Source organism: Drosophila serrata, unplaced genomic scaffold (genome assembly GCF_035046125.1).
Source record: "Drosophila serrata isolate PLE 108 unplaced genomic scaffold, ASM3504612v1 contig_272, whole genome shotgun sequence".
NCBI lineage: Eukaryota > Metazoa > Arthropoda > Insecta > Diptera > Drosophilidae > Drosophila > Drosophila serrata.
This window is the reverse complement of record NW_028257170.1, coordinates 9880558-9902239: the sequence shown is the minus strand read 5'-3', so window position 1 is coordinate 9902239 and position 21682 is coordinate 9880558. Positions and strand designations below refer to the sequence as shown.

Genomic DNA, 21682 nt, shown 5'->3' with positions numbered 1-21682 from the left:
GGGGAGATCTATTAACTATAAATAATTTTATCACTCAGATCTGTTATGCCGCTTTCTCAGGTGGGTATTACGAAATTTAAGATCAAACGTTTCTTTCAAAAACCTAACAAGAAGTGACTTTAAACATTTGATAAATAGAATTCCATATTCAAAGTGAGACTTAAGATGTAACCTTTTGGTTTTAATCTGTATCCAAAGGTATGTTCCCTTTCCCAAAATGAAAAATCATATATCTTGCTTTAAGCTATCACTATTTATTAAGTTTTTCTGAGCTTTTCAACCGCAGCTCTTAGATCGCCGCAACGGCCAATTTGGATTCGGTGTTAAGAACCGCCGACTTCTCGCCATATGCTCCGCCGTAGTGGCTCTTCTTGAAGACTGAAATATAGAAATTGAAAAGAAAATAAGTAACGTTGAACTTGGATTTATAATTACCATAAATTATTCTATGAAATGCAACATTTTTTTGTTCTACTCGATTTCCTATAATTAGTTTTCGATTATTTATCTCTCGAGTTCTCTTTTCGCAAAGTTAATGACCTATTTCAAGCTTAGGAAAAGTAAACCCACCTGGATCGATCTCGGCCACGAAGGAACGTGGTGGCAGGGCAGCGGCGTAGAGCTTGTCCAGAGGTCCATAGGGACGGGCCAGAAGGGGCCTGCCCTGCTCCCAGCCATAACGGTTCAGAGCATACCAATCGGCACCGTCCAGCTTGGCGGCGGATGCAGCTGCTCCGGCGGCATTGGTCAGAGCAGAGGCCTGGGCCTCGGCGGTCTCGGCCGCACGGACGGCATCATAGCCAGAGTATCCGGAGTGGCCGTAGCTGGGACGGTGGGCCAGGGCAACGGCGAGGGTGCAGGCCATCAGGCAGAGCAGGCGCAGGCTGGCGGACATGGTTTCGGGTTTGGCGTTGTGGTGCGAGGAGCGGACTGGTTGGAAAACTAATTAACCCAAGCGTGTGTCCAAATTGCTTTTATAGCAACACCATTTGAGCTGGCCAGCGATTTGTGAGTTCCCCAGACGTGACCAAACCCAGCTCGGTGGCCAGTCACTTACTTTCGGGGGGCCGTCAGCCGCGACCACCCAGCATCTCCATCCCCCCGCGATAAGTCCGGATCGTCTCCAATTTCTATGCTCATTGAAAATGCGCGCCAAATTGGCCCCGCCTGAGAAGCTCTTCTCCATTGATAGCAACTTCCCCCGGCTCGGCACGCTCCGCTAGGTGCTGGGGTGTGCGGTATCGGGGCTTTGCCCGAACTGCTCCACTTTACTCCGATCCCATCCCCATCCCCATCCACATCCCATCCCCATCCCGCCACGCACGCATCGGATATTGGGGTACTCTGGGGTTAAGTCACCGATCAATGAACCGGAACCTAAACCAACTCACCCACTTTGATGATAGCTTCTTTTGTTGCAGACATGACCCCTGAGCTTTGTTTTATTTTAAAAACGAAACTAAAATAATATTGGAATACACTCATTAAATCTATGAGTTTAATACTTATTAATAAATTTAAACAATTGGTAAAGATTTACATAAAACTTACCGGTTCTAACTAGTTTTATTTTAAATTAATTTTTTACTCCCAATACCAAGCTGAAAGTAAAATCGTTATACAAACTATTTTTGGAACAACTTAAACAGAATTCTGAGTAAGGGAGTTAGCACTCTGTAATTTAATCTTTAGAAAAATGTTGAGTAAGAATCTATATCTTTATTTTATTATTTACTTTTTAGGAATTTCATTGCATCTTAACAAACTATGTAAAATCCAAACACAAACTTAAACTACAGAACTTGAGTCAATGATAATCTATAACACTATTAATTAAACCTTTGCAATTATAATTATTCAGGCAAATTTCCAAATATAATCTTGAATGTACCAAGTTTATAATATTACCATCTATTAACAGTTTTTTAGATATAATTTAACAATGAATCCCTACATAAATCAAATAGGTTAGTATGTGTTATAAAACGATCACAAAAACCACAATAAAAGCTTGGCTTACTTTAAAAATCTCAGAAATAATGCCGACACAATTTAGACTTTAAATTGATATATAATTTCTCTAGAACTGTGCCAGAGTCGAGCCAAGAATTCTCGGCATGATTCACAGCTTGAATCGAGTGGCTCGAATGTCAAGCGAAGGTGGCGCAATGGCCAAGAGTTCTTTGGGCCAAACAAAGTCAGCAGATGTGTATGTTTGCTTACCAGCCAGAAAATATGCGCGGCAATCGGCGAACCGCTGGCACTTTCCCGCCGCAAGATTATTGACCGACTGAATTGGCAATTGAATGCTAACGGTTCCGTTCCTCCTCCTCCGGCGGCATCCCGCTTCGAGTCAAACGGAGTAAACAAATCCGGAGCACGTTCGCCGCTCTGCCTCCGGTCACTCATGTCACTCAAAGACATTCCCGAGGGGAGCTGCAATCAAGTGGCTTCAGCAGCTGCAGCAGCTGCAATTGAGCTACAAAACCCGAAAATTATATTTCCCGAGATATAGAACCCCCGAAAATTAATTTGACCGAAAAATTGTTTATGTTTTCTCATTCTTGGTTTATTATGTACACATCCAGGCTCATATCAAGTAACCGCCTGGTGGGCCTATGGCTGGGATTAAGTATCCGCCTAGTAAGCGGCGCGGTGTCCACCGTAGGGGCGCTCGCGGTACTCCTGGCCGTATCCGTGCTCGGGCACGTACAGCTTGGCCACCGGCTCGGCGGCACGGACGGGCAGGACCACCTTGCTGTACTCCGGGGGCGAGACGTAGGCGCGGTAGTTGTTCTGTCCGGGATACAGCAGGGTGGCGCCAGCGGGCTGGACGGTCCAGCGGGGTCCATAGCCACGGTTGTAGTTGTTGCCACCATAGCTGGGACCACGACGACCGTGTCCGTGTCCGTAGCTGCCGATGTTGATGGGACGTAGGATCTCCTGGCCATAGCCTCCACGGTGTCCGCCGGCGATGATCTCTACGGGGCGCTCATAGTTGCGACCCTCGTTGCCGGAGGAAGCAGCCGAGCTGGCAGCGGAGGCGGCACCACCAGATGCAGAGGACCTCTCCTGGCCGTAGCCACCGTGTCCGTAGCCACCGTAGTTGGCGTAGCAGCTGCCCACAATGCAGGCGCAGAAGAGAACCGCGAGAGTCTGCAAAAGAGGGTCAGAACGGTGGGTTAGGAGATCCGACAGTCGCGGGAATCATGGGGAAGTCTTCAGGGAAGTCTTCAGGGACGCCAGTCTACTTACAGCGAACTTGTTCATGGCTATGCTGTCTGGGTTTCGGCACAGTTGGCACAATTAACAAATTAAGTGGCAAGCACACTTCTTTATATAAGCAAAATAATTGTTGCACTCGAAACGTGATCTCGCCCAGAAAATTATCACGGCTCAAGAGCTCGCTGCTCCGGCTCTTCTCGGCCAGCTAGCTGGGCGACTTTCTGCGAGTTTTTCGCATTTCCCTAGCCAAAGATACCGCCGCTCGGCGCTCGACTCGTTTTGGATTGAGCAGGTTGCTCGGTTTGCTGGCCAGGTTTGTTTACCGCCAGTGATACAGACACTTGGCTGCCGACCTTCATTGGGGGCGGAAGATGCAAATGACCCCATATCCATTTGGCCGGGGATGCGTGAGAACATGCAGAGAAAGTGGGATTGGATGAAAATGGGGAATATTTCCCAACTTGGAAAGTTAACTTTCAATGGCTTAGACTTTTAGGTTTCAGACATAGTTGTTTAATTTAGAAGTAAGTTGTATTGATACAATATAAAGCTTAATTGTTTCTTTGGCTTATAATTAATTTCAAAAGGCTTTATACTTCTTACCTTAATCTCAGATTATAGTTTAGGCTGTGCTGATCTTCAGATCTACTCATCAATGATAGGCAAAATCATTTTGTTTATAATAAACAAAGTCTATTATTTTTTAGCTCAATTCAAAATATGAAATGATTTGTGGTTGAACCAAAATAAGAACTTAATTCTGTCCAAGATCTCCTATTATCTGCACTTAAATCACTTTTGAACCTAACAAATACCAGATTCGTTTAACTTTTGCTTAATAAATTATTAATACATATTAACTTATACTTTTTATGTCACCACACAAAGTGGAAAACTATCCAGAAAATTTAATAAAATGCAAATGGAAATATATTGCAGTATAAATAAAAGTTACTAAATTCATTTGTTTTCATATTATTATAAATTGTAGAGTAAAAGGGGTCAACTGTTAATTAAAATTAAAAGAAACCTCACAAAAACAAACCAATCTTTGAAAATAAGTTTAAACTTTGGCAATGTGGAGTTTATAGTCACAACTTATGTTTAGTTCCTCACCTTTACAACTTGATGATTGTTTGAATGTTTATTTGATAACTATAAGTAGAACTGAAGTTCAATTAAGCTTTAACCTCAGTTTCTGTCATTAAATGTTGTCTATCCCCCTTTTTTTGTCTGTGTACTTTTTTTCAAAGCTCAACAGGTGCCTGGAATAAAACTCCCAGACAAGCCCACAGTCTTTAGCCAATAACGCTGAAAAGTATGCCACAAAATAGTATTTATAAACCGCCCACGCAGAATACAAGACTCAATATGGTAATTTTTGTTCAATATTTTCCATTGCGTTCAAGGTGTTCTTTTATTCGCCGATTCTCAGAGTTTCGCTTTGACAGCCACTCGAGGAACTGAACAAATTGCTTCGATAGTTCGACTTAGTATCCACTGCGTCCATAGTGTCCACCGCGGTGACCAACATCACCACCATCGATCACGTAGCTGGGGACGGCGTAGGAGCGGTAGCTACCCTGGTTCACGGCGGCGGCGGCAGCAGAGGCAGCAGCGGCAGCCCTGGGCTGCTCGCCGTAGGACCTGAGCTCACGGGGACCATAGTGGTTGTAGCCACGGCCGTAGGGACGCTCCTCCTCGTAGACGACGCGCTGGATGCCGCCATAACCACCACCATATCCTCCACGGTTGCCGTACACAGGGCTGGCGTTGATGTAGGCGAAGAGGGCCAGGGAGACGCAGATGATCTAAGGATAGCGGGAGGATTAGCTGGTGCCACTTCCTTTGGTAGTGTGCTCATAACTTACCAGGTACTTCATGGTGAATTAGTTAGTTTTGTTGGTTTGGGGTAATCAATCAAACTATGATTTACCGGACAGCCGACGCCCGCTTTTATACGTTAATTTTCCCAGCCTGGATATCTACGTGACCTATATAAACGCTAGTTACTGCTCCATTTCAGCCCGAAACCGCATTTCATAATTGAATATACTCACATTTGATTTATGTATTTCCATGTGCCATTATAAAATCGCTTGGTTACGCGATCTATACATTGTTCCGGAGCCGAACCCCGGGCCTGAGTCCCACGGGTATTGATAGTTTCACGAAAGCACACTCACACGCGACTCTTTCTTCTCTCTCTCTGAACGGATACTTATGAACGTTTTGTTTTTAAAATAAACTCCGAATTTAATTGTATTAGACTTTTCGTTATTCACATTCTTGGGGGTAATGCTTTACGGATAGGTTGTGCCCGGAAAACGTGTAAAACTATAGGCAGAGATGTTCTAGAACTAACTACAAGCAATTTGGTTCCTGGGCAAAAATTTCTATAATGTGGAGATGAAATATATTTTGAGAATAAAGTTTACTCTGCATCATATATATTATTAATATAAAATCGTTGTAATATTTTTTTAATTCAATTTAAATAAATTGGTAAGCTAGGCACCTTATTACTTGCAAATAACTAAACCAATCTTGTAAATTTAAGAAATAAGAAGCCCCAAACATTCTCTCTCTAACATTAAATCTTAAAAAAAATTAATTGAATATGTGAAAACCGCATAAATACATGCTCAACTTTTCAACCTACACCAAGTTAAATAGTTTTGGCCAGCTTTTTCAATTCATTTCCAGACCAAGCCCATTTTCGTTGGCTCAAAGTCTCACATATTAAGCTTGGCAAAAATCTAGTCAGCAAAGCAAAGCAGCACAAATTGCCCAATTATTAATTAAGTATATAAATAAAATGAAATAAAAAAATTAAGTTACAAAATAAACACACATTCTCAGTTTAAGTCTTGATGTTTCTTGGCTTTATTATTTAGGCCTAGTTGCTTAGGTAAGTAACTGGATCACTGTTCTTTTGGGTTTCCCGCTTAATAGGCGGACTTCTTGTATCCCTTCTGGCCAGCCACAGAGCTGGAGGCAGCCGCGGCAGAAGCACCCTTGGCCTCCTCACCGCGAGCGTACTCCTGACGGTGTCCATAGGCCCTGGGCTCATAAGAGCGCTCCACATAGCGGGGTCCCTCCTTCCAGACCAGAGGACGGCCGGCACTGGGAGCGGCCAAAGCGAGCTTGGCCAGAGCAATGGCCTCTCGGTCTACTGGCGGGGCACCGCCGTATCCGGAGCCGTGGTAGCCAGAGCCGGAGCCGCTGTAGGCAGCAACAGGCACCGACTGGTAGCTGCCGCCATAACCGCCCTGGTGGTGTCCACCGTAGCCGCCGCCGTACGAGGGAACGATGGCCTTAACGGTCAGAGCAGGCTGCACCTGGTAGGCATAGCCACCGACTGGGGCACCACCGTATCCACCGCGGGATCCTCCATAGGGACTGGCCGAAGCGGCAGCAATGGCGCAGATGCAGATGCACTAAGAGACGGAAAATAAAACCACAATTAATGTTGATTTCTATGAGGTTTGAAACAGGAATAGGTATAGAGATCTAGGATCTCTAGGATCCATCTAGGGATTTGGACTGTTGAAACTCACCATGAACTTCATCATTCTGAGGCTGAGTTGGTTAGTTGATCGAAGCGAAAGTAACTAATGTCACAGCATGGGAACTGTTTTGTTTTTATACGTCGGATCCAGGCAAATGTCAAACGGTTACGTAACGAAAGTGATGCAAGTTTCGGCTCTCTACGTCGCCGGGGCACCCGGAGACGCAGCTCCAGGTCTCAGTCTCGGCACAACTCTTTGTCCGGCAATCTTGAGACGCCGCCGGAGACGTGCAGCCAGGCCAGAGCTCGGGTTCTGGCCAAAAACGGCTCTCAATTCGGCCCCCGGTCCAGATAGTGTACTTACGCCACAGTCTGCGACGACGAGACGAGACCAACACCCCCCAACACTAGCCCATTACGTAAGATTCCGAGAGCATGACTCTTCGTGCTCTGGATCCGCATAGTTTGTACCCAGTTTTTTGGCCAGTTTGGCCCACCGTGCGGCGAGCTTGTCACCGTTTTTTCAATGACACATCGCGGCCAAGGCAGTGGCCTGAACTTTCTGCTGCGTTGGTACAATTTATATACAAAAGCAAAAAAAGTCGAGATAAAATTACAATAAAATTATAAACAATTAAACTGTTCGTTCGTTCGACTTTTCAAACTGCCGCGCTAAGCTTTTTATAATTCTCTAGTGCTGGCGCTATGAATGGCTTAATAATGAATAATTACTTATTTAAATGTTGTTCAGGCTCAGGGCCCCAGCATCCAGCAGGCAGCAGCCAGTGGACGGATGAAACTGTTCTTTCTCCGGATGCATTTACTCTTTAAGATTTTATTCTTTATTGTTTGTTGGCTTTGCTCTTAGGAATTAAGTAAAACTGTTATTGTAAGGCTGAAGAATATCTAAGAAAACATGATAAATATTAAATATTAACAGAATTCGGGGCGTAAAAGATGTAAGAGAGAATCCGCTCAAGAGTGCCGGACTCTCTCCATCATCCATGGAGTCATACAGCGCTAGTCCGATATTGCCAGCTTGTTTGGACAAGATATTTAACAGGGCCATAATCTAGATGAGCGACACGTTTGGGCGGAGGCCCTCAGACTTTATAAGAGCCGAGCCGACGATGGCCAGCACAGAAAACGGGCTCACAAAATGAAAAGTCTGCGCTGCAAGGTGTGATTAACTGATTGTGGTCTCATCATCATCAGTGGTTACATCTCTCTCTCTCTCTTTCTCTTTGCAGATCCTACAGGCGGCTTTGATGCTGATGCTGGCTGCTTTGCAGTTGGGAGCGGAGCACTTGGACCGCGACAGCGATGAATGCGGCTGCGGGCGGCGGGGCTGAGATGAGACATCAATAAACAAGCGACAAGCAATGCATACAATTTGATCGGTTGTGGGCTCTGGGGGGCGAAAACCATCAGAAGACACGTACGGACGGCTAGTCGCTGGCCAGCTGAGCGTCGCACATGGCACGCAGCCGGGCCAGCAGCGTGTGCAAATGCTTTGGGCTAGTTGCCGGCAATTGCTGGGCCCCTGTGCCATGTTTCCCAGTCAAGGTTTCCATATACATGCGCTTGTACAGCTTGGACAGCTGTTTAGGATCCTTGCCGGTCAGCAGCAGCTTGGTGAGAGTCTTCAGAGCGTTCTGCAAGCGGCTCTCAAAGAGCGTCAAATGGCTGGCGAACTCATCGTCGGCCACTTGGCCACTGTTAGTATCGATGACGTGAGCAAAAATGAGCTGGCACTGCATGCAAATGTCCAAAGCCGCTTGCATTTGCTTGATCTTCTGGGCGGTGTGCGTGGAAACTGTTGGTAAGTTGAAAGAAATAAGCTAGAGTGCTTCTTGGTGGCATCCCATAGTCTTTAGTACTCACGTTCGGCGAGGAATTCGTGCAGGGATATCCGCTCTAGCTGCACCACCAGCAACTCACCAGTCTCCTTGAGGCCCTCCAGTATCTGTGTGGCCTTTTCATAGTGATATTTGCAAAGCTGCAAAGTAGCTTTGGGTAGTTGAGAAAAATCACAGCTGCCATGGGAACGCAGTTGCGAGTAGTGGAAAGAGGCAATCCTGAAGAAAGAGCATTAGTTAGTACCAAACATTCTACCAGCAGACCAAAGGTGCCACATCCCTACCTTTTGTGGATCAGACCTGATCGGAAGCTGTAAAGCACTTGCCGAGCCCCCGGATGCTCTACGTCACAGAGCTTCAATGATTTCTGTAGCAATTCCAGCACTTCTTTGGAGGCCTCTGCGAGGCTAGTCTTTTCAGCTGTGCTGTAGTCTTGCAATTGTTTGGCTAAAGTAAAGGTGGCAGTGGACAGTTCCCAGTGGACAAGGTCCCACAGCTCGGCATTGGCCTTTCTTGTGTCCAGACAATCCTTGGCCTTCTCGTAATAGTTGAAGGCCTCGTTATAGAAAGCTTTTTGGGTGTCCAAGGCGATGGCACTAGGGTAAGCTGGTTAGTCCTGATCTAAATCAGTTGGTGTATTCAACACTTACCTCTCATTAGGCATGGTGAGATGGGCCCGCAGGCGCATAAACCTGCCCATGTTGCAATACAGAAAAGCCAGGTTTACATTGTCCTGAACGGTAGTGAAGGCTTCGATGCCGCGACGCAGGCAGTCATAAGAATTGACAGTCAGTTTTACGTAGAGAGGATCAGCTGACTCAGAGCTCGGTGTTTCCTCCAACTGACTATCTCCTGCAACTTTGACAACTTCCTTCTTCTTCATCACTTCGCTGTATTCCTCTAAAAAATAGAATAGGGTTTAGATCTAGAACACGAAATGTATAAATCCACAATTTACCCTGCGCCCAGTACATGTACTTCAGGCCCAGTTCATTCCGAACGTTGCCCAGTCTCCTGAGCAGTTCGTTGCTTTCCGCCTTCTGGGCATGCTCCAGGGCCAACTCGTAGCACTTGCAGCTGTGCAGCATCACCTGTTCCACGTTCTTAACTGGGGCCAAATTTGGAAGCTCCTCCTCCTCTCCCTCCAGCTCATGTGCAAGCTCCTTGTTAATAACACCCATGGATTTATCTTGCTCTTCATACTGCTGCTCGTACTCCTCGATGGCTTCCCAGTGCTTGGACATTTGAAAGAAGCAATCGCCAGCGCGACCCAGTAAGCAACTGTACTGGGAAACCACATTGGCCATGTACTTGTTGAGCACCTGCTGGCAACGGCAGGCCAGTTCTATGGAGCGCAGTGTGGAACCGTAGCTGCGCGATTCGTAGTACTGTTCCGCAAGGGTGGCGAACGTTAGGCATGCTTTTTCTAGTAGCAGCAGCTTAAGGTGCACGTTCCAGGAGCCAAAGTGCTGGGTGTTGAATTTGGCGCTCAGCTGCCGATTGCTGGCAGTTGTTGATTTGGCTTTGGCAGTGGTGGTCAGCTCCTTGGACTTGCTCCGCTTGGCTTTGGAACTTGGTTTCTTCAATGCCGACACCGCTTCCTGCTGGTTGAGCTTCAGCTGCTCGTAGGGCAGTGGGATGGCACTAAACGGTTTGGCCATATTGGGATTCTGCTCCTCATGCAGAATACGCTGCTTCTCCTCCTGCTTTGCATGCGTTTCCGACTCCTTCAGCTTCTCCTCCTGGCTGCCATTGAAGTACTGTAGGCAAGAGAGGCCTGAGCTAATGTGCTCCAGCGATATGCTGCATCGCTCGGCAGTCGTGGCTAAGAGCGGGGCTGGTTTCGCCTTTTTGGCGTGCGACTTAAAGTCCCTGAGGGCGTCGCAGATGTGGCGGACAGCGACGTTGGCCCGACCTCCACCCTGCTCGCTACTCTGGTAGCTTTTCTCACTAGGATAGTCGCAGTTGAGAAGATCATCCTCATAGTCATCCTCATCGTCCTCTTCATCGTCGTCGTATAGGGACTGGTCGTCAGAATCCTCCTCGAACTTGGGCGCCTTGGGATCAATGCCCGCTGGCACATGCAGATCTGAAAGGATGTAATGCGAGGAGCTAACAATCTGTGGATACTGCTCCTTGGGCAGCAGCTTGATGCAGTTGTCCAGAAGGGCGCGTATGTTGCCAGCGGCCTTAGGACTGATGTGTGGCAGCGTGTTCTTCATGTTTCGGGCCACCGAATACAGCAGCATGCCAACGGGAACTGTGAAGGGATTGACCTGTTGCTGCGGCGGATCGCCCTCGGACTTCTCGGCCGCCTGGCTCTGGCTCTGGCAGAGAGTGGTGAGGTCATACAGCTTGACCACGTCATCGTTGCGCCCCTTGAACAGCCAGTACGTGTGGCCCGCCTTTGTGGCGTTAGCCTTTAGGAAGGCCAGGATATTCTGGGCCACGTTACGGACCACCTGCGGCGAGAACTGCGAGTTCTCCAGGTAGGGAAGATCCTCAGTCTTGATGATCTCGTACTTTTGCACAATGCCGTCTAAATGGTAGCACATCACCACCTCGGGCACGTTGCACATGAGATTATCTAGCCAATAATCGATGCCAGTCAGTACGTTGATGGGCTGAGCGGCGTCCCTCAACCGCAGGCTGATACATGGCCTGTTGGGTCCGCCGAAGATGGGCATATCGGTGCCGATGAGCATGCGTATGTCCTCGAAGGTCCACACCACGTTTCTGTTAAAGGCATGACTGGATTTCGGATCGGGCACATTTTCCTCGATCTTAGGCTCGGGCAAAACCGGACCCGTGATGGGCAGACCATGCCTCCTGCTGGTCAGCTGCGTGGGCGTAGTGGCCACATCGTAGTCCAGTTCTTCACCGGTCTGCTTCAGGCTGTGATACAGGAACTTCGAGAGCAGGTTTTTCGTCTGCAGGGCTTCGCGAGATCTCTCTTTTAGGCAGTAGTTGTGCTGTGTGTCGCCGTAGGTCAGGATATGCTCGAGTATGAACGTGCGCAGCCACTTCCAGTCGTCATCCTCCTTGCGCAGCAGATACTTCTGTATGTCAAACTCGTCAAGGAGCAGCGTATTTCCCACCTTGTGCACCACCATGCTGATGGCGCTCTGGGCGCTGTAGGGCAGTTTCAGCAGCTGCTTGATATTCTCCGCATCGCTCACCACGTCCACTTCGCCCACGCAGTCGGGGAACATCTGGCCCAGCCGAAAGCTGGCGAAGCCCGCACTCTGATAGAGCGCCTGGTGTAGTCCGTGGCTGCTGTGCGATGTGGTCAGCCAGTTGAGCGGTGGCAGATTAAGGTTCGTGTTGCACTCCAGCCGCTTGAAGTGCGCGGGCAGCGGAACAGGCGACAGCTTGATCACCGCCTGGCTCTTTACCACGTCCAACTCGTGGGGCCCTATGCTGCGGCATGGTTCAATCTGTGGCGGAAGACGCTTGTAAGTTATCCCATTCGGATGGAGTCCAGTCTTACCTCTTCGTTTCTATCTTCCATGGTCGTGATGGCTCATTCGGACACTAGAAAAGTTCCAACAAATCCGTGGAACATTCAAGAAACTTCGCTTATAATGTGTTATTGTTTTGCCGGCACAGCTGGCAGGAGCTGGCGTTGCCCAACACTGCAGTGGTGTCATTTCCGCTTTTTTCCCGTCAGATTTGGATTTATTTGAAGTGTGATTGCGGGAAAAAATTATGAAAACAGCGGACAGCGCATTTTCTGGATTTTTAAGCAAATTTAAGCAGCTTTTCAATTAGTGCACTTTTACTCAAATTTTTGAGATTTTTAAATTGAATTTAATGGCTAAAATGTTGCAAATGTATTTCTATCGACAGTATCGAACGACTTCACACTAAATTTCGGACCTAAATTGGAGCGTCTTGCAACACCAACATTGTGAAATTCGCTTGCGCTTTAACAATTTGACTTAACCCTGGTAGAGTGGAATAATGTCGATGATACAATTAAGTTCTGGGCTGAAATTCAGAAATACCGAGATTTTGGCTGAAAGTGCCGTTTTTATGAATTGGCTCCAGTTGTTCTGCAAATGCAGTCCCTCCTTTGGTGGAATGCCGACGTCGAGCTGGTATTCAACCAAGTAAATTTAATTAAAACAAAAATTCGAAATAGCATGAGCGTTTTGAAACGTCAAACGCTATACTAACTATAAGGTCCATATTTAAATTTATTTTTATTTTCAAATTAGAAATCAACTTACTAAAAATTGTAGGTATGGGATGTGTCGACACAATAAGTGCAGGTTTAATTACATTCTACCACCCTGCTGCCTATCTACAATTGAACAGTTGAATTTTTATCCAACTGATTCTTAATTCTTATTGAACGGAGAGTTAATAAATAATAAAACATACAGCACATTGCCTTATAAAAATCAGCTTCTTTCTTAACTATTAGATTTTTTAGCTTTTTTTTCGTTGATCCAGCTTTTTTGCTCAGAAAAAAGTTACACCTCTTCAGCTGATTCTCATTGCAACGCCTTCCAACACTGTCTTTACTATTTTGTTTTTCTTCACAAAAATCCACAAACTGTCAGCATATTTCCCCTAATTGGATAATAAACTGACTTAAAACCATGACGCTTTTTGTCCTAATCGCGCTGCTTAGTTTGCTGAACACAATCCTGCCGGACTTTTTACGGAACTACGTGAGTGTCTACCATGCCCGTTAAATCCGCCTAAATATAACCATACTCCTGCACCACAGCTCAAAGTATCACGTCTGTGGGTCGCCAGGAACTCCTCGGAGCTGAATCTACTGCAAAAGGAAGTGGATTTGGCCCGTGAGCAGGTGGAAGAGGTACGCAATGCGGAGCATTCCGGAGAGTATGCTAGGACCATCAAAATTATGCGCGCCGAGCGAAAAGTGTCGGAGGCGGAGGCCAAGCTGAAGTCCGCTCGTGGCGTGGAGCACCTGATGCGCATGGGCATTGACACGGCGGCTTTCTATGTCTCCAAGGTGTTACTTTCCCTGATCACAGTGATCGTGAGCATTCGGAATCGTGGTACGCCTGTACTAGTAATCGACGATAGCATAAGCTTAGCGCCGTTCACGGGGCTTCTCAGTTTTCCCACCGGCGTGGCCAATGCGATTTCCGTGCCCGCCTGGGCTTTCTCCTGCAACCTGACCTTCAGGCTCCTCTACGGATTGGTAAAAAACCGCGGTGCGTGAGCCAATCCGGAGTATTGCTTCATCTAGTTTAGCCGTTAAAAGGCGCCCGACACTTTAAACTATGTACTTTGTTATAGTCCGCTATGCTTCACACGCATCATCACTACATTGTAACGTCCCAATCTTGTAATATAAAAATCACGCAAATTAAATGTATTTTCAAAGACGAATTTAGTTGTCTACAATGATATTTAAATACCGCGGGCTTAGCCTAGCGCAGCCTCGCAGCACTATTCAGAAGACCAGTGTTGTAAAGCACTCGGCGTGTGTATGCGTGTCATTTTCCCCCGATTCCGATTTGTTTAGTTTTTGTTAGGCGAAAATGGACAAACTAAATGAAAATGCCCGCGAGCGGAAGCAGATCAAGCTGGGAGAGATCGACACAAGCCCCATCCTGGTGGCCCTGCTGCTGGTCTTCATTGCCGTCGGTGAGTAGGCCACGTGGTTGGTTGACTTTGGTCCCCGGGAGTCTCAGTTGGACCTGGACATTAAATGTAAATTAAATTCTGCTCCCTAGCCATCTTTGTCATCTTTAGACGCCGCTCGGCTGGCCGCAAGGACTTCCTTCTCACCGGACTGAGTGAGTCCGGCAAAAGTGCCATATTCATGCAGCTGCTCCACGGCAAGTTCCCGACCACCTTCACCTCCATTAAGGAAAATGTAGGCGACTACCAAGCAGGCAGCTCGACAGCCAGGCTAGTGGACATTCCCGGCCACTACCGGGTGCGAGACAAGTGCTTCGAGCTGTACAAGCACCGCGCTAAAGGCATTGTCTTCGTGGTGGACTCGGTAACGGTCCAGAAGGACATTCGCGATGTGGCTGAGTGAGTTTCTAAACCGTTTTACAACTCATAAACCATGCTAATCTGACTATCTTCATAGTTCCCTGTATACCATTCTTGCGGACAGTGCCACTCAGCCCAGCTCCGTCCTGGTGCTCTGCAACAAGCAGGATCAGACCACTGCAAAGAGCGCACAGGTTATCAAGAGTCTGCTGGAGAAGGAGCTGAACACAGTGCGCGACACCAGGAGCCGCAAGCTGCAGTCCGTGGGCGACGACGACGTAAATAAACCCATCACCCTGGGCAAGCCGGGACGCGACTTTGAGTTCTCACACATCACACAGAATATTCAGTTTGTGGAGGCCTCCGCCAAGGACTCTGAGCTGAATCCGCTCACCGACTGGCTGGCTCGCCTGCTGTGAGCAGCTCTCCTTCCTCTCCATCCAGGACTGAGAACTAACTTGAATCCTAAACGAACGAATGCGGAACACAAACAGATTGATATTTATTTAATTGCTTAGATCATTTGTCGTCTATGTACATATACGCAATGCTTATATGTATTGCCAGAATATGAAAACGAGCATTGTTAAAAACCATTTCCCCCAACCTTTGCTTCCTTCCAACTTTCCCCCGGTTATTTTTAGGTTATTATGCAAATTTTTATACCTTTTAGCATTTATTTTCTGCTAGATTTTTGATTAAGAATCATGTATCAAAACGATTTATAAAAGGAAAACCATCTAAGAAGCTAATATGTGTATTCATTTAAAGGGATTTATTAATTTTATAAATTAATTAATATTATGGCAGCTAAGCTCGCTTTCCGAGTATAAATTAATGCAAATTTTCTGTACTTAACACCGATTCTAAAAATTAATGAATTACAATTATAAACTTCAAGTTAGCTTGCTATCTTGAAATTCTTTTATTATGAATTTCGACAATCTTAAGAAAATTTTACTCGCATAATACTCATAATGAATCTGAAATTAAGCAATCAAGAACATGACTTTTTTATTATTTTAAAGTACATTATTATCAATAAAATAAAATGAAAACAATTTTCAGTAACTATACATTTTTGTTTTTTTTTTTTTTTTTTTTTACTGTAAAGTAAAACGACCTCTAGCGGCGATGCATCAAAACCAATTAACTGAAGCCGTTATTTTTAAGATTCAAATTTCGTGTAAAATACTGGGATGGCGCCACTATCTATTAAAATTTTTTTATTTTGAAAAATTTTTCAATAAATGAATTCTTTACGAAGTGTAACGTCTTATCTATTTGTAATTAGTACATTTAAGATCCTAGCTCTACTTAAACTGAACTAAGCTAAATTTGAATTTGAATATAAGGTTATACAAAGCGTATAAAAATAACACTCTCGATGTAAATTCTAGAGTCAGTTGGAAACTATTTCTTTATCAACAATTTCTAGTCGTACGATTTATTCTTATATAGCATAAAATAAAATAATACAAAAATATATTATAAAAAATAGTATATTATATAACATTAACTTTATACTCATTAACCCTACAACATAAATTTAATTTATTTTAAATATAATATTAATATTATTAAATTTCTATTATTTGGTAATTTTGTAATATTTCCCAAAAACTAAAAAGAAAACTGTTTGATTTATGAATGAAATATAATATTTACCCTACGTTTGGAGGAGCACAGCTGATAGACTTGGAGCATAAATACAATAGCAGTTGGCAATCGGCATTTAGTTCCCGGCAAGGCCAACTGGCCCAAAAAAAGGGTTTATTGTTGGCCAAACGTTTGGCGCATGCGCAAGCTTTCAAACCTTTTTCGCGATTTGAGACCTTCCTTCCACTACCACAGCCACTGGCCACGACCTCGTCCGCTGCCGAAACAGCTGTCGATGGGCTGCTCTGGCAGTCGATCAATCCCATGGATACGATCGGTGGAAGATCAAAAAGCCGCCTCGAAAATCAATGAGCGCTCTCGCCTGCCCTCGCCGGCTCGGTCTCCTCTGACTAGATAGAGTTTCTAGGCTGGCTCGATTCTAAGAATCGTGAGCTTTCATGATTTGCCGAATTTCTTGTGGAAGTGAGCTGGACGGATGTCCTAATGGCAGCTGGAGGTTGGCTGTTGGCTGTTGGTTCTGACCAACTTCGTTGGTGGCATCCGCGCCGGATTGATGATGGACAAAAGCAAAAGCTGCGAATTTCGGGGAAAAGTGCGATTAAAACAAAGGCCAGTCTCGAGTCTGAGCGAGTTGAGCATTCTGAGTGCTCAATGGGTATGGGTTTGCCTAATCCAGAGATTTTTAAACAGTTTCTGGTTAAGCTTGTTGATGGTGGCAACCTACACATCCTTTGTATGGGATTATGATAGTATTTTCAAATTCTAAATAAAACATACATAGATTAGATTATTTTTTAACAGTTCACTTAAGATTCCGTTTTCTATAAGCTTTCCCCTGATTCGTAGCCACTTGTTCTGTCTGACTTCCTGTCCCCAAAAAAAATTGAACTCTGATTCTGGTGTCAAGTGTACATTGGAAGCACGTGCTACACCCAAAAAAGAACGGCTGTGCTGAAAAAGTGTTCGAGAAATGCAGAGTGCAGTCAGTGCCAGACTTTTTACAGCTGTAGACAGGCGGATGGAGTGGGAGCCATATGTTGCAGACACGCTTTACCCAAGCGGAAGGAGACCCATACCCATACCCATCCCCAGCTCCATCCCAATCCCGATCCCCAGCCCGATCCCGATCTCGATCTTCGGGGCGTACACAGTAGCTGCAAATTATTCACGACTGATTAGGCAGAAAAACGCAACAGGCAAGTCGAAAAAATACATACGATATCCTCGCCGGGATCCGATTACCCGAAGAAATCTTTTTGGCCAGAGGTGAAGCAGAATTCACTGGAAGGCAGACGGACATTTTTGAGGTTAGATTGGGGGCTCTGCATCTACTATATATGGTCGATATTGAATTACGATCGCAGCGCCGACCGTTAGTTGGCCAAAAGAAAAAAAAAAGGCAGAAGAGACACGCACAAGGATTGAACTTGGCTTGGTCAATAAATCTGCGATTTTTTAGAAAGTTTTTATACATATTCGATTTATGGGCAGGCACACTCCCTGCCTGATATTTTAATAAGTCCGCTCGCAATTACACGCTGGTTGGTGTATGATAAAATGGGCCTCTTTGGCCATACCACAACACCTTGCCTGGCACCCGGCGACAGGGCTGTCCCGGCAGATGCAGCAGGCGCCCATTAAACTTTTATGTACACAGGCGCGACGTTTTGTGGGTTTTCACGAGGAGAGTGCGAACCAAAAACCATACCAGATCGCTCGCCATGCACATATGCAATTTATTTTAACACATCGTTAAAGCTCAAAAAATAAATCTTGACGCGCCGGACACTGCAATTATCACCTCTGCATAATCAGCACTGCCGGACAGACGGACGGAAGAGGAGTCAACAAGGTGAGCACATCGAACATCGAGAGCAACTTATGCCCCCGGGTGGAGCTGCTCCTCCGACAGCTGGTTGCAGTCCCGGTTAGCTTTCATTTTTCGGGTAACAGGAGTGAGGTTGCATCAATGTACTGAGAAAAATAAGTGGGGATAAGCTGGGGAAATTCTTAGGTCCCACCTGGCTTATATGGATAGGTGTTTCAGAAGACGGTCAGCAGTATGCTAACTTTAAGATTCTTTCTAAACAATGAATGTAGGAATTGCATTGCAAGTAGGATGGTGAAGAGGCAGACTCACGAGCATGGTATTAGACACCACTGTTCTAGAGCACTGGAGTCCTTTGAGTCCTTTTCTGAAGAGGTTTATTTTGAGCTTCAAACTTTTTACAAGTCTTTATGAGGTAATATATACTATTTAGATTTTACAATATTTGTTTAGTTTAAGACCTACATAGGTAGGTAAGTCAAAATAATTCCTTTTGGAACTCCATTTTCTCACGGTGTGTTGGAGCATCCGCCCAGCCCACGCGGCCTTAGCCTTAGCTCCTTGGCAGCTTCATAATGGCAGCCCATTTAGCACCTTGTTGACGCGGCATCTAATTAAATGGTGCGAGACAAGGAGACCGGCCCATCGGTACCTCGGAGCCCAGTTCGGTTTCAAGTTTTGGGCCCCTTTCAGCTAATATCGACTGCAATTTCCATGTAATGCCAAATTGTTGCGCCTTGTTGTTTGGGCTATCGCGATGGCAATGGCTGTGGGAATGGATGGGAGGATGGTGCTGGTGCTGGTGCTGGCGATGGTGATGATGATGATGATGAGTGCGATAATGTCGGACACTTGACGCCGGAGTCGTTGGCTGTCATCAGCGGGAATTGGCCCTGGGCCATGGCTTTCAACAACTGCAACACTTTCTCATCACACCTCGGGCGTCAGCCTGAGTTCCACCAAGTGCGAGTGCGAGTGCGATGAGGCATTGATGATTATTTTTGATTTCTGCGCATACATTTCTTGATTAATTATAATGCCCACCTCGATCTCTTTGGGGGTTGGGGACCCACCACCAGCGGCAGCTGCGAAAAAATCTGCCCAGGCAAATTGGAGCTTTTGCTGTGCCATAAACGTTTTCTCATGACACGAAGCCGGTGCCTACGGATAATTATGGGTTTACCCGACCATTCCCTGTACTCCCAATCTCTCGGTTTCAATCCGGATTCGGGCTCAGTGCGTGCAGGGCGGACAGTAGCCGCTGGAATCCCTGGAGCAATCCAGCTACCAAGCTTCGTGTCAATTGCACATCACGCGCTATTTCATTAAGTTTATTTTTAAGGGAAATTATTTTTAAACGCAATAATTTGTTGCTCCGCCAAAATTAGCGTGGCTAAGGGAATTTCTGCACTGCCCCCCATACTTTGTTCCCACCGGATGACGGGGTTCTGTCCGGTTTGGTAAATTTAGACATTTCTCAAGGTTGGCATTATCCGCAATGAAAAAGAAAGTTGCTACGGTTGGCTAATTGCGATTCTTCGTTGGGGGCACGAATTTCTGGAGATCTTGAAGACTTTGGTATTCAAGGGGGATTCATTTGTTACTAAACAGAGTTGGGTTTATTAATGGATTTTTACTTAAAATAGGCTTAGGATCACAGACTAAAAATTATAAATTTTCATTATTAGAACATTATAATTAAACTTTATAATGTAAACAATTAATTAGGAGGAAACTAAGAATATATATGTTATGTATATTTCCACTTCTGTATTCAATTTCAAACAATTTAATGCTAATTTGTTTAAGTGAAAACTTTACTTGAAACGGGGATTTTACTGAACTTAGGTGAAGTACATAAAAATATTGAACTTTGGATAATACGGGTAATTCATTTATTTACTTTAATTAGGGGATTTTTTATTAGAAGAGGTTAAGAAGGGATCACATTGTAAAAGAATAAACTTCCCTTCAATTAATCATATAATAATTGTATTATATTACAATATAATTATAAATGATATATTATAGAGTTATTTCTATAACAAAAATCCCCATATCTTACTAAATCCTGTTCTATGATTTACATTTATTTCAGAGGCATTTCAGCGTTATCGAAAGTGTCCAACAGGCCTTCGCAAGAGGCAATCATCATCTAGATGCAAATGGGCAACAAATTCACTTAACAACCGAGGACAGACCAAAGGGGTTTTGTGTGTGGTTTTGGGTGGCTTGAATAAGTTTGGGGGGAGGCGGGTGCTGGTTCTGGGCTAAAAACACAGCTTACAACGCCGACTCAGCGTTGCGGCACGCTACTGCTATCAAAGAATTTTGCCTTTGGCAAATTAATCACTGAAACAGGGCCAAAAAGGGGCAGTCGAGACGAGGTTACGTTCGGCTGTCCAAAGCGCCGGCAAAAATATACATAATAGTTGGATGGACAGTGGCGTCGAACGAAGGGGGCTATCTGATTGAACAAGTGAAGTTACTTATTTGAAATAGATAATAATTTATTTTCTCTATGCAAATCTAAAATTTAGTAGTTCCAAACAAAGAGCTAACTAAGGGTTAAGAGCTAAAGTAGCTTAGGTTTTCGGTTTATGCTTGAAATTTAATATTAACAAAAGATTTACGTCTTACTTATAAGATAATTATTTTTCGTAAATTAAATCTATGAACTTAAGGGTATTGAAGTATATATTTAAGGGGTTAGCTTTTGTGGTAACTATGTTGGGGTGGTGGCAAAATAAGAATACATTCATGGTAAGAGCAGTTGTAAAGCAGGCTCAAGTTAACCTAAAAACGAGCGCAAAATATAATTTATAGTGAAGATAGCTAAATATATAGTAATATGTACATATATAGTTTGGCAGAACCCCCTTTGTCATCTCAAAAATCAAAGAACCGTCCCTGTACCCCGGACTTCTCGTTGTGTTTGTGCAGCGGTCTTTTGGTTTTCTATAATTTGAGTTTTGGAACGAGGCTTGGCCTGTCGGTCGATCTATAAGCCCTACCGCTTTTAGCTTGGCTCAGAACCCCTTTTTGGCTGCTCCGCCAGTCGAAAAAAAAAAAAAAAAATGAAGAAAAAAACATGCGCGGTCAGTCGTGTGCGGCGTAAGGCAACCAAATGTATCGAAATGCAACCGACCGATATAATTGCGTTTTTTCGTGGATCTGCGCCAGTATTCGTTTTGTATTCACTGGAATATGGCAGAGCACTAGCACCCGTACCCGTACCCGTACGAACAGATTCGAGTGTATTCACATCGACTCACTCACATGGTTGGCCGAGCGACACGCGCAGCGGCCTTTTCGTATGTAAAGCACATGATTTTCCAATTGGAAAATTAGTCGTGTGTGCCGGGTGATAAGAGGGGGATGGGGTAGGGGGGATGCGGTGGGAGGGGGGCTGTCAGCAGGGGTGGCCAGGGGGTGATCCATTCGGTAGCGCACGCGTGGGCAAGGCAGCCAGCCCAGCATAAAGGAGGCCGGCTAGCGAGGCGCAACCAAAAAACCAAGCCATGGAAACGGGCTTAATGCCTGAGTAATTATAGACAGCCGTTCGCCAAAAATCGCATAAGCCGGCAGATAATATTTGCCAAGGAGAGCACAGACACACAAATAACAGATTCATCTGCTGCGCCTGCGCCA

At 45.2% G+C, this 21682-nt stretch overlaps 8 protein-coding genes across 9 annotated transcripts; 3 read left to right on the top strand and 5 right to left on the bottom strand.

Moving 5' to 3' along the window:
* Positions 1–234: 234 nt before the first annotated feature.
* Positions 235–952, bottom strand: Cp16 (Chorion protein 16). The gene is made up of 2 exons (XM_020960530.2): positions 571–952; positions 235–378 (listed from the first exon to the last, which is right to left on the bottom strand). Exons 1-2 carry the CDS (start codon positions 893–895, stop codon positions 290–292), a joined length of 414 nt encoding a protein of 137 aa, XP_020816189.1. The 5' UTR covers positions 896–952; the 3' UTR covers positions 235–289.
* A 1575-nt stretch (positions 953–2527) lies between these two features.
* On the bottom strand, positions 2528–3333 carry Cp19 (Chorion protein 19). The gene is made up of 2 exons (XM_020960468.2): positions 3256–3333; positions 2528–3156 (listed from the first exon to the last, which is right to left on the bottom strand). The coding sequence occupies exons 1-2, from the start codon at positions 3268–3270 to the stop codon at positions 2641–2643; spliced, it is 531 nt and encodes a 176-aa protein (XP_020816127.1). The 5' UTR covers positions 3271–3333; the 3' UTR covers positions 2528–2640.
* A 1267-nt stretch (positions 3334–4600) lies between these two features.
* On the bottom strand, positions 4601–5230 carry Cp15 (Chorion protein 15). The gene is made up of 2 exons (XM_020960470.2): positions 5097–5230; positions 4601–5036 (listed from the first exon to the last, which is right to left on the bottom strand). Exons 1-2 carry the CDS (start codon positions 5106–5108, stop codon positions 4716–4718), a joined length of 333 nt encoding a protein of 110 aa, XP_020816129.1. The 5' UTR covers positions 5109–5230; the 3' UTR covers positions 4601–4715.
* An 857-nt stretch (positions 5231–6087) lies between these two features.
* Cp18 (Chorion protein 18) lies at positions 6088–7503 on the bottom strand. Its single transcript, XM_020960469.2, has 2 exons — positions 6786–7503; positions 6088–6665 (listed from the first exon to the last, which is right to left on the bottom strand). Exons 1-2 carry the CDS (start codon positions 6798–6800, stop codon positions 6174–6176), a joined length of 507 nt encoding a protein of 168 aa, XP_020816128.1. The 5' UTR covers positions 6801–7503; the 3' UTR covers positions 6088–6173.
* A 52-nt stretch (positions 7504–7555) lies between these two features.
* On the bottom strand, positions 7556–12247 carry LOC110190233 (erythroid differentiation-related factor 1). 2 transcript variants are annotated; one of them, XR_015271899.1, is made up of 7 exons: positions 12086–12235; positions 9554–12032; positions 9246–9495; positions 8880–9191; positions 8621–8814; positions 8127–8552; positions 7556–8069 (listed from the first exon to the last, which is right to left on the bottom strand). XR_015271899.1 is itself a non-coding variant. In XM_020960594.2 (6 exons), exons 1-6 carry the CDS (start codon positions 12104–12106, stop codon positions 8185–8187), a joined length of 3624 nt encoding a protein of 1207 aa, XP_020816253.2. In that variant the 5' UTR covers positions 12107–12247; the 3' UTR covers positions 7556–8184. The 2 variants fall into 2 exon arrangements, 1 of the variants encoding a protein (XP_020816253.2); XM_020960594.2 differs by having other exon boundaries at positions 7556–8552; positions 12086–12247.
* On the top strand, positions 7882–8128 carry LOC110190234 (uncharacterized). Its single transcript, XM_020960595.2, has 2 exons — positions 7882–7916; positions 7987–8128. Exons 1-2 carry the CDS (start codon positions 7896–7898, stop codon positions 8086–8088), a joined length of 123 nt encoding a protein of 40 aa, XP_020816254.2. The 5' UTR covers positions 7882–7895; the 3' UTR covers positions 8089–8128.
* Positions 12248–13053: 806 nt separating the features above from the next.
* On the top strand, positions 13054–13972 carry LOC110190209 (uncharacterized). Its single transcript, XM_020960565.2, has 2 exons — positions 13054–13274; positions 13334–13972. Exons 1-2 carry the CDS (start codon positions 13203–13205, stop codon positions 13796–13798), a joined length of 537 nt encoding a protein of 178 aa, XP_020816224.2. The 5' UTR covers positions 13054–13202; the 3' UTR covers positions 13799–13972.
* On the top strand, positions 13963–15330 carry SrpRbeta (signal recognition particle receptor beta). The gene is made up of 3 exons (XM_020960491.2): positions 13963–14226; positions 14316–14622; positions 14681–15330. Exons 1-3 carry the CDS (start codon positions 14121–14123, stop codon positions 15000–15002), a joined length of 735 nt encoding a protein of 244 aa, XP_020816150.1. The 5' UTR covers positions 13963–14120; the 3' UTR covers positions 15003–15330.
* Positions 15331–21682: the final 6352 nt, after the last annotated feature.

Excerpts from the sequence above, each read along its gene's own strand:
- Cp16 (XM_020960530.2), bottom strand. The coding sequence starts at position 895 with ATGTCCGCCAGCCTGCGCCTGCTCTGCCTGATGGCCTGCACCCTCGCC. Across the intron at positions 379-570 it reads CGTGGCCGAGATCGATCCAG|TCTTCAAGAAGAGCCACTAC; the intron begins GTGGGTTTACTT and ends TCTATATTTCAG.
- LOC110190234 (XM_020960595.2), top strand. The coding sequence starts at position 7,896 with ATGAAAAGTCTGCGCTGCAAG. Across the intron at positions 7,917-7,986 it reads TGAAAAGTCTGCGCTGCAAG|ATCCTACAGGCGGCTTTGAT; the intron begins GTGTGATTAACT and ends TTCTCTTTGCAG.
- LOC110190233 (XM_020960594.2), bottom strand. The coding sequence starts at position 12,106 with ATGGAAGATAGAAACGAAGAG. Across the intron at positions 9,496-9,553 it reads GTACATGTACTGGGCGCAGG|AGGAATACAGCGAAGTGATG; the intron begins GTAAATTGTGGA and ends TCTATTTTTTAG. Across the intron at positions 8,553-8,620 it reads GCACGAATTCCTCGCCGAAC|TTTCCACGCACACCGCCCAG; the intron begins GTGAGTACTAAA and ends ACTTACCAACAG.
- LOC110190209 (XM_020960565.2), top strand. The coding sequence starts at position 13,203 with ATGACGCTTTTTGTCCTAATCGCGCTGCTTAGTTTGCTGAACACAATC. Across the intron at positions 13,275-13,333 it reads CGGACTTTTTACGGAACTAC|CTCAAAGTATCACGTCTGTG; the intron begins GTGAGTGTCTAC and ends CCTGCACCACAG.
- SrpRbeta (XM_020960491.2), top strand. The coding sequence starts at position 14,121 with ATGGACAAACTAAATGAAAATGCCCGCGAGCGGAAGCAGATCAAGCTG. Across the intron at positions 14,227-14,315 it reads GCTGGTCTTCATTGCCGTCG|CCATCTTTGTCATCTTTAGA; the intron begins GTGAGTAGGCCA and ends TCTGCTCCCTAG. Across the intron at positions 14,623-14,680 it reads GACATTCGCGATGTGGCTGA|TTCCCTGTATACCATTCTTG; the intron begins GTGAGTTTCTAA and ends CTATCTTCATAG.